Genomic DNA, 13,998 nt, shown 5'->3' with positions numbered 1-13,998 from the left:
GGCTGAACCAGATTGCAGAGCTGAAAGACTGCCAGACTCCCCTTCTCTGCAGGCTGAAGGCTGGCTGAAGCAGAGCAAATGCTTTTGTAGCTGAGCTATGGTCAAAAAGGTTCTAAATAAGTATCAGCCTGATCTTAATCCCATTCAGTTCAGCTTCTCTTGTCTGTAATGAGCCATTTAGGTTTGGTCACAATTTCTGCTGGGCACAGCAGCCATTCACACACACTTCACAAAACCTTCCTGACACTGAACCTGTTGGGCATTTTTGGAGACCCCTTTGTGCTCTGTAGAGTCAGCCAGAACGGAAACCTGGCAGGTCTTCTGCTTTCTGCTGATGCTTTCATGGCAGCGAAGTCTTGCTATCTAAGCACCTCTGTTTCTCTTGAGAAGCGTTCTTGCATTCAGATAGGTGGTGGTTTCTTTTGTCATTTGAAAATGTTTCCTGAAGTACAGGCAAGGCAGATTGAAGGTTTTTGTTGTTTTGCAGTGCTTTAGAGGCACAATGCAGAGATGGCTTTGGAAGGCAAAACTCTTGTGAATGGGGCCAGAAATGCCAGTGCAATTAATACAAGCTAACTTATATAAGCAAAGGGGAAGGACTGTACATTGGTTAGAGATATATGAGGCTGAGGTTTGCAAGATCTTAGGAGATTGCTGCTCTGTCACACGATTCTTGTTTGACTTGGCAGCTACTTAATCTCCAAGTTCCTCCTCTGCTTTTAAAGAAAATAGGGAAAGACAGAGATAACACTCCCTTGCCTTACTGGACTGCCCAGATAGCAAGATAGCAGAGGGGAGATCAAAGTTTCAGATAGTCAAAGCTCCTTTGGCAGCCAAATGCCTGAGTTGGTGAATGAAAAACATAAAGCGTGGGTTTTTATGTTTGTGAGTTTGGTTGGCTTTTGTTCCCTTGTAGTCAAGTTGTAAACAGCCTTACCAAGCCTCTGTAAGAGAGCCATTCCTCTAAACATTTGAAGGTCAAACATGTTAGCTGCTTTACTGCACAGAGTACGGTGGAGTTGCATCTGATCCAGACAGCAATTCATTTTGTAGAACACACAGCTATTCAGTTTTTCCACAAATACTAACTTCCCAAAAATGCTTGCTATGATTTAAGCAATACAGCTTCCGAGAAATGGGTCTTTGGTCTATAATAGCAGAGGGAAAACAGCTTTGAAATGGGCATAGTGCTTTGAGGGTGCTTCTCTCTCCTCACCAGCTGGGAGGAGCTGCAGGTAGAAGCTGTCCTTGCTGTCCCTTCAGAGGACCTCACCCAGGGCTCCCTGCACTGAGCCAGGAACAGCTGGAGACACATCTAAGCAAGGGCTGGGGTACGGGATTGTCCGTACTGTTAACTCTGGTTTGGGGTCGTCACTTGCTGCCTTTAATGCAGAGGAGGAACTGGTGCAGTGTGTGGGCTCAGTGCTGAGCTTATTTTCCTTGCACAGATAAGAAGTGAAGGGAGGTTTCAGGCCCAGATGTTATCTCTTTCATCTGGGATGAGTTGCTGGCGCAGCTCTATGTGAGCAGTCTTCCCCTTGTAACCCCTATCTTGGTGTTTCCTTCAACAGCAAGAGCACACCGACATCCTGCGCAGCCTCCGCTTCACACTGGCCTTTGTCCACTATGTGATGGAGATTGCTGCCCTGAAAGGCAGCTCCAGCGAGATGAGCGGTTCAGTGACATCTGAATACCAGCTGCAGGAGAGTGTGGTGGCCGACCAGATCAGCCTGCTGAGCCGGGAGTGGAGGTAAGGGCTGGGCCTGGAGCTCCCATGTCAGCTGCTTCTCCCTGCCACTGCGTGTATCTTTGTGCCAGACATCCTTTGGACATGTACTGCTGCCCTGGTGATCGGTTTGCATTGCAATATGCTTTCTTTGCAGCTATGCAGAGCAGCTCGTGCTCTACCTGAAAGTAGCAGAGCTTCTGTCCTCAGGCCTGCAGACAGCCATAGAGCAGATCAAGGCTGGCAAGTTGTGCCTCTCCTCCACTGTCAAGCAAGGTAAGGAGCTGCTGGGCACATAATGCAGTGAACCTGCTTGGGATGGTAGAATTAAAAGTGTATCACAAAGGCAGGGAAGACACTGAGATGTGAGCATCCAATGGTGTGCACTCAGGCTTATTGCTCACATAGCCAGGTCTTTCTTCCAGGGTATTTTCTGGGAGGAATCTTCCTCTCTCAGCCTTTACTTTAGGTCTTCAACTTTTGCTCGTGTCCCCGTGAGAATCTTCAGTCCTAATTAGTGAGAGGGAAATGGATCTTATCTGATTCCTTGTACATCTCTATCTCAGGTGCTTATTTGTAGTTGACATCAGTCCAACTTAATTATACAGTACATGTCCCTGTAAGTGCTTACTGGGCAAACTGAGACACGTCTTGGCTATGATGATTTTTCAAATGAAGCAAAAACACAGGAAGCAAAACTCTGGTAATACAGGAGTCACTTATTTGTTAGTGGTACAGCTTTATGTTTGCATCTGGACAGGTTTAGCTACGCTCCTTCCACATGTTCAGGCTGACATAACACAAATTAATTATTCCCTTTCCAGGGCAAATTGCAACTTGTAGGAAGAGTTATTCTATGAATCTAGTGTGTGGGAACTGGATAAGTCTGTCTTTTCTTATTTCTCTTCCCACAAAATACTGTTCCCTTGAGATTTGTAGGGCACCAGGAGGGCAAGAGTGTTCTCAAGGTACTTGTGTGCCTTCTTTCACTTATGCATGGAAAAAGCTGAAGTGCAATGAGATAATGCCCTCGAGCATCCTTGGGCAGTGAGTGCCAGGCAGGGTCCCTGCCATAGCCATCAGCTTCCTGGTAATTTGTGCACAGCCCAGAGCTCTGACTGAATTCCACAAATGAGGATGTTGCTTTACTTGCTTATATGTTGTTGTTGTGGGGAGTGCTCTGTTTTTTCATTAAATGTTTGGGTTTCTTTTACTAAGTCTTTCTTGGCTGCCCCTCAGCAGGGCGCTGAGGTTCCTTTAGCTCCCCCTAGGAGCAAGTTGTGCAGCGTGGGGGTTTCAGATGTGTGTCACTGTTACTGCTCATCAAGTGGTGGGAGTTTGTAGTCGGTACATTGTGTAGCCATACAGCTTGCGAGTCTCAAGCTGGTGGCTTCACATGCCGTTTTTGGGTTGTTACTCAATCCCTTTAAATCATACTTGACTCTTGGTTCTCTGTCACATAATCTTCCTGCTGCTGTGATGCAGGAAAGGAGGTGACCTTTTGCAGGCATTAGTGTCTTTCCATTCTGGGACAGCATTGTCCCAGGGGAGAGATTCCCTTGCTTAGTGCTGCTAGCTCCAGCAGCCAGCATACGAGAGTCACATACTACTTCACAGCATGTCATCACTCATCTCTGTTCTGATACAACAGAAGCTTTGTATCTGGCATGTCTGTTGCTTCTGGTGGTGCATGAGACATCTTGCACCATGTAGACTGCTCTGTGTCTTGTAGCAATTGAAGGAAGCAAAAGTTGACCTGGCCTCAGGTGAACTGGGCATGTAGGTGTTGCATTGTTCAGGTTTGTCAGGGTGACAAAGGAAAGGAAAAAGACCTTATGGGTGCAGCTGGTACTTGGCTGCTAGTTTTAAGTTTGGATACAACAGAACTTGGTTGACTTGAAGTTACTTGTTTGAAGTCCTGTGTGTGGGGGTTGGGAGGCACAAGGGGAACTGGAGCTGGTGCCCAATGCATTTCTTTCCTTTATTCTAGTTGTGAAGAAGCTCAATGAGCTGTATAAATCCAGTGTTTCATCCTGCCACTGCCTCAACATGAGACTGCAGAGGTTCTTCCTGGACAAACAGAAACTCATGGATCAGATCAACAGCATCACTGCAGAGAAGCTCATCTTCAGCTATGCTGTGCAAATGGTAATAACTGCATAGACCCAGGGAACAGGGCTAGCTCAGAACAAGCACCAAGCGTTAACGGTTCCTGCTGGTGGTGTTAGTTGGTTTTGTTTATGGTGCTGGGTGCAGCCGCTGGAGGTTGGGTGAGAGAGGCTAAGGAACCATGCTGGGAAAGCTGGATCTAGTATGGAAGTGGCTTTTTTCATGGGGCTGTTGCTTGCAGGTGCAGTCTGCAGCCCTGGATGAGATGTTCCACCACAGAGAGGACTGTGCGCAGAGGTACCACAAGGCTCTGCTGCTGATGGAGGGGCTCCTGAACATCATCACTGAACAGGGAGACATAGAAAACATCAATAAATGTGAGTGCTTGGGGACTTTTTTTCTCACCAGGTCACGTCATGTTGTTCTAGCTGCATGGATTGGAGGTTTTAGTACCCAGCATCCATTTTTCCTTTGGCTACATCTTGGTGGTCATAGCACAGATCTCTTGATCCATTATAGCTCCTAGCAGCTTGGCCTCATGCTTTCCCAGTTGGAAGACTGTTAGAAATGCAAATCCCTGAGCCATATTTTGAGATCTGTCCTGCAGAGCAATTGCCAGGGCTTTGTAGGAGCTTTTCATGCATGAAAGAGCATGCTGAAGGAAGTGGTTTGGCAGCAGCAAAGGGCTGGGTTTGGTTTCCATCCGGAACCATCCATCTGATTGCACAGAGCATTTGGGAACACAAAACTGCAGTGCCTGTCCAGCAGAGATGGTCAATCAGCACAGCTGGGGCTCCTTCCAGCGCTTCTTCTAAATAGAGCTGCTCACCCGTGTTCCCCAGGCCGAGCTAAGAAGGCAGCAGACAAGTATTTTTCTCTTCAGCAATTGATTGGTAGCTAAGCTTTTACCCGCTTGCAATCACTTGGCTTCCTTTTCCACAGACAGATGGATCCCTCTGCTGCTCTGTCACCTCTTCTGCACCCTCCCTTTGTTAAGGGGAGGCTCCACAGCAAATGTGTGCAGAGTGGAAAGGACTGACCTCGCTTGTTCAAAGTGAACTTTCCCTGCCCTTCTGGCGAGGGCTTAATCATCTTTGTTATCTCACTCTATGGGAGGAAGGCAGAGGGGCTAGAAGACAGTTATTGTCTGTTAGAGCAGCTTGACTTGGCCTCAGCTCTGCTCTGTCACAGCTAAACCGGATCATTGTGGCACTGCAGTGTTGGAACAGCTGAAGGGAAAGGACACAGCTGGCAAGTCGTGCCTTCCCCCTCTGCTGGCTAAGTGAATGCATTTCTTGGGCCAGCATCCAAAGTGCTGCCAGACTGCTCCTGTCGTCCTTGTGGACAGAGCTCTTGGTAGGTAATGAGAGGAGAGATTTCTGGCTCACAGGCAATCAGTCAGTTAATTATCACCAACTTTAACAGTCCACATGAGGCTCACTGAAGGAGAGCAAAAGGAGATTGACAGGTGGTGTATGGTACTGGAGGGCTAAGTGAATAGGGAATACTAAGTAGTTCCTATTGTACCATCTCTTAACAAGCCTAAATCACTTCTTTTGTCCAGAGACACAGCTAATGCATCTAATGAATTTGTTCTCCCAGTTGATATCCTGGTATTCCCAATTTTACCCAGTGTTCCAGCTTCCTGATTGAGTTGTTCCTTGGTAGGCTGTAATGTCTATGCATTTAATTTTAGATCTCAGGTACTTGATAGTGTTTTTCTGAAAAGGAAGGTGATAGAAATGTAGAAACAAAGCAGGACCTCCTATCAGAGGTATAAATTCCACCAAACATGCAGCTTTTGACAGAGAGTCAGGCGCAGACAATGAGAATCCGCAGTGACTGCTGTGCTGTTCCATGCCTTGTATGAATTGCTGGCAACAGATGATAGTCCTTTGGAACAGTTTGATAACACTGTCAGAACTCACAGCTCACAGCTTTCCTTCTTGGCTCTCTGTTCATCTCTTTGTTCTGTCATTTCCCAGCATGATGTTTGTGGTTATGTCCTCACCTAGGCTAAATCAGTACCTGGTAATGGTTCTGGAAGGGTTGCTTAGCCTTGCTGAAATTCAGTTGGATGTTTTTGGTTTTCTTTTCCAAATCTCCTGCATGTTTTGTTACCTTTACAGAGAAGTTGATTTCTTGCATTTTTGTTTTCTTCTTCTCTTAGGTAAGCTGTGCATCGAGCGCAGGCTGTCAGCTCTACTGTCGGGGTTCTGCGCCTGATTTGAGCAGTGTTCTCCACGCACCTCATCCCGGCTGATCACTTTGTTTCCAATGTCCTGCTGCTGTGGTGGGAAACAGTTCTGGCAGTAGGACACCTGGAGGATGAACTGCTCAACGTTCTGTATTCTGGCATTCTGGGAAGCTGCTCCACAGACTTAGATTCTCTTGTGGGGCTGCGTGACTGTAGAAGCATGAGCACTTCCCTGTCCAAAGGCCTGGGCGAAGACATTGCTGATGTAGAAAGGTTTCCCTCACTGGCAGCAGGGATGAAGGAGAGCAGTCTGCTTCTTCCCAGCACTTCGAAGGAAAAACTGCTGCCCGTCCTCTTGCTTAAGAACAGGGTATTCCAGTGCTGTCTCCATTGCAGGCAATGGATGTGCCTAAACTGCTGGCTTCAGTTCATGTTGGAGGCTGTCGTTCAGAAATTAAGGCCAGTTTGTGTACTTTCCCCTACCCCAGCTGACAGCCAGGCACCTTCAAGCTTCCTGACAGCCCCGGGCTCCCTGCTTGTCTCCTTCATCCCGTCCCATGCGTGCTGAAGCCTTGGAATGTGTACGGAATGGCCGAGAGGAAGGAAGCTGTGCTTCACCTGAGCGTGGCTGAAGTCGCTGCCGCCTTCTGCAGACGTACTGAGCGAGGCTGGGAGCAAGTTATCCCTGGGGATGTTGGCATCTCCCACGGCTGTCGCATGGACTGCCTCTGTCTGCGGGTGGACGAACGGCACAGGGAAAGAGACTGCTCAGAAAACAGGAAGGTGACAAAAAACGTAACCTTCCCGTTATTCTCAGAAGCCAAAATGAATCCGTTCCTCCCGAGCTCACCGGGGTCAGCGTTAAAGACTCCTGGCTGTCGGTTCAGGCCGTCAGCACGTATCTACCGCCAGGGAGCAGCAGCGCTGTCCTGCTTTCAGCTTGTTGGCTAGAGACCCTTCCCAGAGCCCTCACCCCGAACTGAAAACACTAGCTTTGTGAATCAAAGGAGCACTTTACACACTATGGGAACTTTCAGAAGTTGACTTTGCATCACACAACAACCCAGGAACATCACGACTGTTAGGAATGCTGTTCTTTTTATTCCTTTCCTCGTTTCCTGGTTGTTTTATTGCACTACGCGTGTGCATATATTAATATGTATTCCTGAGGTTGAATATATATTGATATATATGGTTTGTGTGTAACTGTACGTATTTAACTGTACTGTATTTGTGAGTGTGAGGCACTGCGGAGTCCGTGCTGCTCCTCCTCCACACCAGGCGAGGCCGACTCGCAGTCTGGCAGTACCAAGATGTTTCTGTTTGTTTTGGTTCTTATTTAAGTGTTCTTTTAAGGACAGTCCGTATGAAGCTCCGTGCTTTATAAGAGCTGGAGAAGAGGTGTGAGATCCTCCACGTGATTGGGAAATGGATTCTTTTTGGTTTTCGTTTTTAAAAGTTTTTATTTGCTGCTTCGTTTGTTTTTTTATAAAGAAATGGTCGCGTGCGGTTCAATGTTCAGCATTTCTTTTCAGGAGACTCTGGAGCCAAACGAGACTGCAGGTGTGAGCGAGTGGCTCGAGTTTCTGGTTGAGGCTTTGGATGCTGTGAGCGGGTGTGTGAGAGGATCGCCGGCTGCCTTCGTCCGTCTGCGTGCTCGTGTGTGTGTCTTAATTTATCAGTCATGGCAGTATTTTGGTAGCGCTGGGCAGGAAAAGGATCTTTGAAAGCAACTCGAAAACCTCAGGCTTTGTTTCAGGGGATTTAATAGGACTTTGCACATGGTGGTTGAGTCCTCACTGCTTTTCTTTTTTTCCTCTCTGGATATTGGCACGTTTGGCATTGATACTTTACAAGGGTTTCAGGAGCGACTCAATTGGCTTGAGCCGGCGTCATCTTTGGCCACGTGGGTGTTTCTGGTCATGGAGTAGAAACGCCAAGAAGGAAATTTAAAAAGATATATTTCTGATTCCCCCAAGCAGGGAAGCTTAAACTTAGCTCACACAGTCAGCACTGCTCTGCTGCGTTGTGCATTCACAGCCTGCTGCTTCTGCTTGGAAGAAGGAAGAATAAGATGAGGAGGAAGAATAAGACGAGGAGGAAGAATAAGACGAGGCAAAGAAACAACAACCAAGAAACGACCCCCAGCCTGTGGTTGGAAACACCGAAGAGACACAAACAGCTTCCAAAGGGCTGGGGCTGGTTGTGCACAGGGCTGTGCTGCAGGTGGGTGCACCGACACGCAGCTCTCAGCCAGGACTGCCCTGCCATGCACCTCTACCTGCTGCTGCCTGAGCCCTTTGCAGCCCCACGCCTGCACTGATTGCTTCTGCCAAGTAGCACAGCCCGGGTTCTGTGGCCGTGCTGCAGGTTTCACAGTGCATGTAGGTGGCAAAAGCTCAGCACTTACCTTCCAGCTGCGCTCCATTACTTGAATGTATCCAAACTGTCCACATGCAATGTACACAAATATATATTGCTCCAAAAAAACAAATGGTGGTTTACAGCCCTGCAGCCGATCTAGATCTTGTGTGTGTGTTTGTGTATATACATACAGGTGTGTGCAGATGTACGCACACAAACACAAGCGTGTATACATGTTTTCTCTCAATACTTGAAACTTAGCCACTGTGCTTGAATTTAAAAGAAAATAGATTTAAAAAAAAAGAAGAAAAACTAGGAAAAAAAAGGAAAAAAAAAGAAAATCAGATGGGAGGTGATTTATTTTGCCATCACTTTGGTGACTTTATTTTTTATCTAATGCATGTAGCGTGGAACCCACTTTTTCGGTGGAACATATTTATTGCTTTGTAGACAAGGAATGCAAACAAACCCCCCAGCACTGTTGGAGTTGCTCGCGTAGTCCTCGCTGTTGTCACTTCATTACTGTTACGGTGTTTGTGTGCGTAGCGTCTTGATAGATAACAGGAAACCTCAGCCCAATAACAACACGTACCTTCAGGTGTGTGAGAGCGTGTGCTGGTGATGTTCTTTATAAGGTGACGCCTGATCCTTCGTCCACGTTTTTTATTTGTGGTTTTTGTGTGTGTGCCCTTTTTTTTTTTTTTCTTTTTTTTTTTTTTTCTTCTTTTTATTTTTTTTGGCTTTCAATTGTACGACACCGATTTAAGGAATAAACTCGTTTTGAAGTTGTTAGCAGCCTGTTCTCAGTACCTCTGTCACTCAGTTTATCCCTGCAGTCCATCACCTTTATTCCATCACCTTTATTCCATCACCTTTATTCCATCAGCTTATTCCAACACCTTAGTCCATCACCTTTAGTCCATCCCCTCATCCCATCCATCCCCTCATCCCATCCCCTTCGGGTCATTCTGTGATTCTGTGTGATCCCCTTTATCCCATCCCCTTTAGTCCATCCCCTTATTCCATCACCTTATTCCAACACCTTTATTCCATCCCCTTTTTCCATCCCCCTTTTTTTCCAGTCCCATTTCTTTCCATTCTTTTTTTTTTTCCATTTCTTTTTTTCCCCCATCCCCTTTTTTTCCATCCCCCCTTTTTTCCCATCCCTTTTTTTTCCATCCCCCCTTTTTTTCCATCCCCTTTTATTTCCATCCCCCTTTTTTTTCCATCCCCTTATCCCGTCCCCTTTATCCCATCCCCTTTATTCCATCCCCTTATTCCATCCCCTTCGGGTCATTCTGTGATTCTGTGTGATCCCCTTATTCCATCCCCTTTATTCCATCCCCTTTTCCCATCCATCCCCTTTTCCCATCCATCCCCTTTTCCCATCCATTCCCTTATCCCATCCATCCCCTTTTCCCATCCATCCCCTTTTCCCATCCATCCCCTTTTCCCATCCATTCCCTTATCCCATCCATCCCCTTTTCCCATCCATCCCCTTTTCCCATCCATCCCCTTTTCCCATCCATCCCCTTTTCCCATCCATCCCCTTTTCCCATCCATTCCCTTATCCCATCCATCCCCTTTTCCCATCCATCCCCTTTTCCCAACCCCTTTATCCCATCCATCCCCTTTTCCCATCCATCCCCTTTTCCCATCCATCCCCTTTTCCCATCCATCCCCTTTTCCCATCCATTCCCTTATCCCATCCATCCCCTTTTCCCATCCATCCCCTCATCCCATCCATCCCCTTATCCCATCCCCTTCGGGTCATTCTGTGATTCTGTGTGATCCCCTTTATCCCATCCCCTTATCCCAGCCTGGAGCTGGTGCTGTAGGTCAGCACAGCGCAGCCGTAGCACCGCCCCCGCCCGGCCGCCGTAGCGCCGCACACGCGGATCTCCGTAAGTGTCGGCGGGGCCGGGCCGATGCTGGCGCTGCGCTGTGGGCTGCGGGCTGTTATCGGACGGATCCGACCGCAGAACGTGCGTGGGGGGCGGGGGGAGGTCGAGTCCTTATCGCTGCTCCTTATCGCTGCTCCGTATCGACCCCGCTCCTTGTGCTCCGTCCGTGCAGCTGCCGCTCGCGATGGCGAAGAGGCCGAACGGGACCGGAGAGGGACAGGAGGAGAACGGGCTGCAGGTCAAGAGGGTGAAAGGAGCCGAGGGTGGAGGGGATGAGGAGGAGCAGAATAAAAGGACGCCCAAAAGGAAGATCGTGTTGTTGATGGCGTATTCGGGGAAGGGATACCACGGCATGCAGGTACGTGGACGGGTGGGGCGCTGGGCTGGGCTGGCACCCACAGCATTGAATGGGGTTGAAATGGCAGATGTGGGTGATGAGTTAACAGAACAACAGTTAGAAATGCCCCATCTCTCACCATGACAGCACAGGGACGTGCTTTGGTAGAGCTTGGCAGGAAGAAGTTGGATTGTAGGAACAGCAGCAAACAGCAGAGACAAGGAAGGAAGATGTTCAATTAATAGTGGTGTCTTTCAGAGTGGTGACCCAATAATCACTGTTAGTTTTATTCCTTATTCTCTCTCAGAGGAATCTGGGCTCTTCGCAGTTCAAGACGATCGAGGATGATTTGGTGTCTGCCTTGGTTCAGTCCGGCTGCATCCCCGAGAACCACGGTGAGGATATGAAGAAGATGTCGTTCCAACGCTGCGCTCGGACAGATAAGGTACATTGCACAGGGCTGCTCACACAGCGGGATCTGCCCCTCCAGTGCTGTTGTTCAGCATGAGATCCAATAGCAAATATCAGATACTCACTGCACTGAATAGCATTTGGAACTCCACCCTTCGTCCCCTACTAAACTTGAGTACAAAGCAAGAAGCTGTGTGGTGTTGGTTAGGATTAGGCTTTGTATTTAAGCTGTGTGTTCGCCTTTTCCTCCCATTCACCTGTTCCAGCTCCCCAGCCTGATGCTGCTCCTCTCAGCTGCTCCTGTACAGCACCAGGTTGTCTTACAGGAGCAAACAGGTTCAGCTTTCTGCCTTTGCTTCACTTCTGCCTATTCAGTGAGAATAAAAAGGAATAAACTTGTTCTTCAGCTATTTCAGCTCTGCACGTGCTAACCTGGAGCTTCCGAGGTGCTTAACTGTCCGTGTTTTATGATTCTTATAGGGTGTGTCTGCAGCTGGACAGATTGTGTCGCTAAAGGTCAGGCTAATAGATGACATCTTAGAAAAGATCAATAAGCATCTTCCTTCTCATATCAGAATTCTGGGTAAGGATGCTGGAACGGGCCGAGAAAAATCTGGTCAAAGAGGAGCTTCTCCTGCACAAAGTCTCTCCCTTTTTCCTTGTAATTTTACTCAAAAATGGGTTTGGTTTTAACAAGAATCCGTGCGCTTCCACTGGTTTGAAATCGGTGTCTTATAAAGTAAATGGTACCTTTTGATTGCGTTTTGTTCTAAAAAGGCCACACCGGCTGATGTAAGTGCAGTCCCAGGCAGTTTGCAGCTTACTGATTCACAAACATGATGTCGCTTTTAAAACAAGGGCTGAAGAGAGTCACTGGGGGATTCAACTCCAAGAACAAATGTGATGCCAGAACCTACGCGTACATGCTGCCGACATTTGCCTTCGCCCATAAAGACCACGACGTGCAAGAAGAGGCTTATCGACTCAGCAAAGAGACCCTGGATAAAGTCAACAGGCTGCTGGCTTGCTATAAAGGAACTCACAACTTCCACAATTTCACTTCTCAGAAGGGACCCAAGGACCCCAGCGCCAGGAGGTACATCATGGAGATGTACTGCGGGGAGCCCTTTGTGCGGGAAGGCATAGAATTCGCTGTGATCAAAGTGAAAGGGCAGAGCTTCATGATGCACCAGATAAGGAAAATGATTGGGTTGGTGATTGCTATTGTGAAAGGTTACGCTCCAGAGTCTATCATAGAACGCAGCTGGGGAGAGGAGAAAGTGGACGTCCCCAAAGCTCCCGGGCTCGGTCTGGTGTTGGAAAGAGTGCACTTTGAGAAATACAACAGGCGCTTTGGGAACGATGGGCTGCATGAGCCGCTGGAGTGGGAGGAGGAGGAGGAGAAGATTGCTGTCTTCAAAGAGCAGCATATCTACCCTACCATTATCAACACAGAGAGGGAGGAGAAGTCCATGATGAGCTGGTTGAGCACCCTCTCCATCCATGACTTCAACTCTTCCACTGCTGAGATGGAAGCTGACAACAACAATTCAAAGGTAAGGATTGAAGCCATTATTTTTGCACAGTTAAGTCAAAAAGGCTTTTCCTTTAAGAACGTTTTTGTTTTCCACTAATATACTGCGGGAGGTGACAGTCATCTGCAGTATGGAGCGTGTTCTGACCTCCTGCTTTTTGTGCTTTGGATGATGGTGGAACAAGTTCTTGCAGAGAGGATGATGGGCTGGGCTGAAGTTTCTGTGTAGAAATACTCAGAAGAAAATAATGTCCTTTTTTTGCTCTATAGGATCATTAAAATGAGCTTTGTTTGCTGTAGGTCACGGTTATGCACAGCAGAACATCAGGTTCAATCCTGTCTGCCACTTTTGAGTATAAGAAAGGATTTCAATATATAAAGCACACAGCCATGTTGAAAAGCACAAGCAAGACACCTTAGGGGGGATCCTAAGCCATGAAGTTGGGATCTTGCCCCATTTACTCATCCTCATGGAGACATTCAAAGTCATATCGATGCAATGCTGACGTTTTCCATTTTACTTTCCAGGGTGTGGATGCTGAAGGCAGCGATGGTTGCAATGATGATTCTGACTGAGTTAAAGCATGGTCGGACCTGGTGCCCCTCCTGTTCAGTGCTCACTTCATTACAGAAAAGTGGCCTTCCTAATGTGACAGTGCAGTAAAGCAGGATCACATACAGAGCAAGAAGTAGATGGACAGGAGGAAATGAATGGGGTGATAAACAACAGCAGGAGGAAGACTGAGATGCTGTGCTGATCCACCTGGAAACAGAGAGATGAGGAAGCAGCTTCCTGAAGGGTTCTTATAACATGAGGTGTCTTCATTGCTGTTTGAACCGCGTTTCTATGACACCTTTACCTGGAAATACTATTTTAAACCTGTGTAACCTCTACGTGAGGATGAGACAAAACGTTTTAATACACTTTTTATTTCTGAATTATTGTTACGAAGTTACGACTCCGTGAGCTTTTTTTACCCCATTTTCCACACCTTTAATTAGTCCGGGCTCTCTTGCAGGTGCTTTATAAGCTGCTGTCGCTGTGCAGGCCGTGATTTGAGGTTAAATTACCGTTCTTAGCCTTCTACCTTCACTCCTACACTTCTCTCCCTCCATTTCTTCACTAGGAGAGTGGTTAGGCCCTGGAACAGGCTGCCCAGGGAGGTTGTGGATGCCCCGTCCTTGGAGCTGTTCAAGGCCAGGTTGGACGGGGCCATGGGCAACCTGATCTGTGGGGTCTCTATGGGGATCTGTGGGGTCTCTATGGGGATCTATGGGGTCTCTATGGGGGTCTATGGGGTCTCTATGGGGATCTATGGGGTCTCTGTGGGGGTCTATGGGGATCTATGGGGTCCATGGGGTCTGTGGGGTCTCTATGGGGTCTCTATGGGGATCTATGAGGTCTATGGGGTCTCC

The 13,998-nt window shown here is 47.7% G+C and overlaps 2 protein-coding genes across 11 annotated transcripts in view; both read left to right on the top strand.

Moving 5' to 3' along the window:
* Nucleotides 1–9,191, top strand: part of ULK1 (unc-51 like autophagy activating kinase 1) — a 66,813-nt gene extending 57,622 nt beyond the window's left edge. For 7 of the 8 annotated variants that reach the window (XM_085509383.1, XM_085509382.1, XM_015877645.2 and 4 more), the window contains 5 exons: nt 1,572–1,750; nt 1,884–2,002; nt 3,717–3,874; nt 4,077–4,212; nt 6,006–9,191. In XM_085509383.1, coding sequence (XP_085365509.1) covers nt 1,572–1,750; nt 1,884–2,002; nt 3,717–3,874; nt 4,077–4,212; nt 6,006–6,061 — 648 coding nt within the window. In that variant the 3' untranslated portion in view covers nt 6,062–9,191. Of the gene's footprint in view, nt 1–1,571; nt 1,751–1,883; nt 2,003–3,716; nt 3,875–4,076; nt 4,213–6,005 lie in introns of those variants that run through there. The other variant, XR_014931946.1, reaches the window with a different exon arrangement.
* Nucleotides 9,192–10,190: 999 nt separating this feature from the next.
* On the top strand, nt 10,191–13,534 carry PUS1 (pseudouridine synthase 1). Of its 3 annotated transcripts, none has more exons than XM_015877664.3 (6): nt 10,191–10,300; nt 10,473–10,658; nt 10,945–11,082; nt 11,529–11,631; nt 11,907–12,604; nt 13,111–13,534. In XM_015877664.3, the coding sequence occupies exons 2-6, from the start codon at nt 10,485–10,487 to the stop codon at nt 13,156–13,158; spliced, it is 1,161 nt and encodes a 386-aa protein (XP_015733150.2). In that variant the 5' UTR covers nt 10,191–10,300; nt 10,473–10,484; the 3' UTR covers nt 13,159–13,534. The 3 variants fall into 3 exon arrangements, with proteins under 3 accessions (XP_015733150.2, XP_015733149.2, XP_085365513.1); XM_015877663.2 differs by having other exon boundaries at nt 10,282–10,381; XM_085509387.1 differs by lacking the exons at nt 10,191–10,300; nt 10,473–10,658; nt 11,529–11,631.
* The last annotated feature ends 464 nt before the right edge of the window (nt 13,535–13,998 follow it).

The sequence above is a fragment of the Coturnix japonica genome, chromosome 9 (genome assembly GCF_054131305.1).
Source record: "Coturnix japonica strain WE chromosome 9, WE-NBRP24, whole genome shotgun sequence".
Classification (NCBI taxonomy): Eukaryota; Metazoa; Chordata; class Aves; order Galliformes; family Phasianidae; genus Coturnix; species Coturnix japonica.
This window is presented reverse-complemented; position numbering and strand designations above follow the sequence as displayed.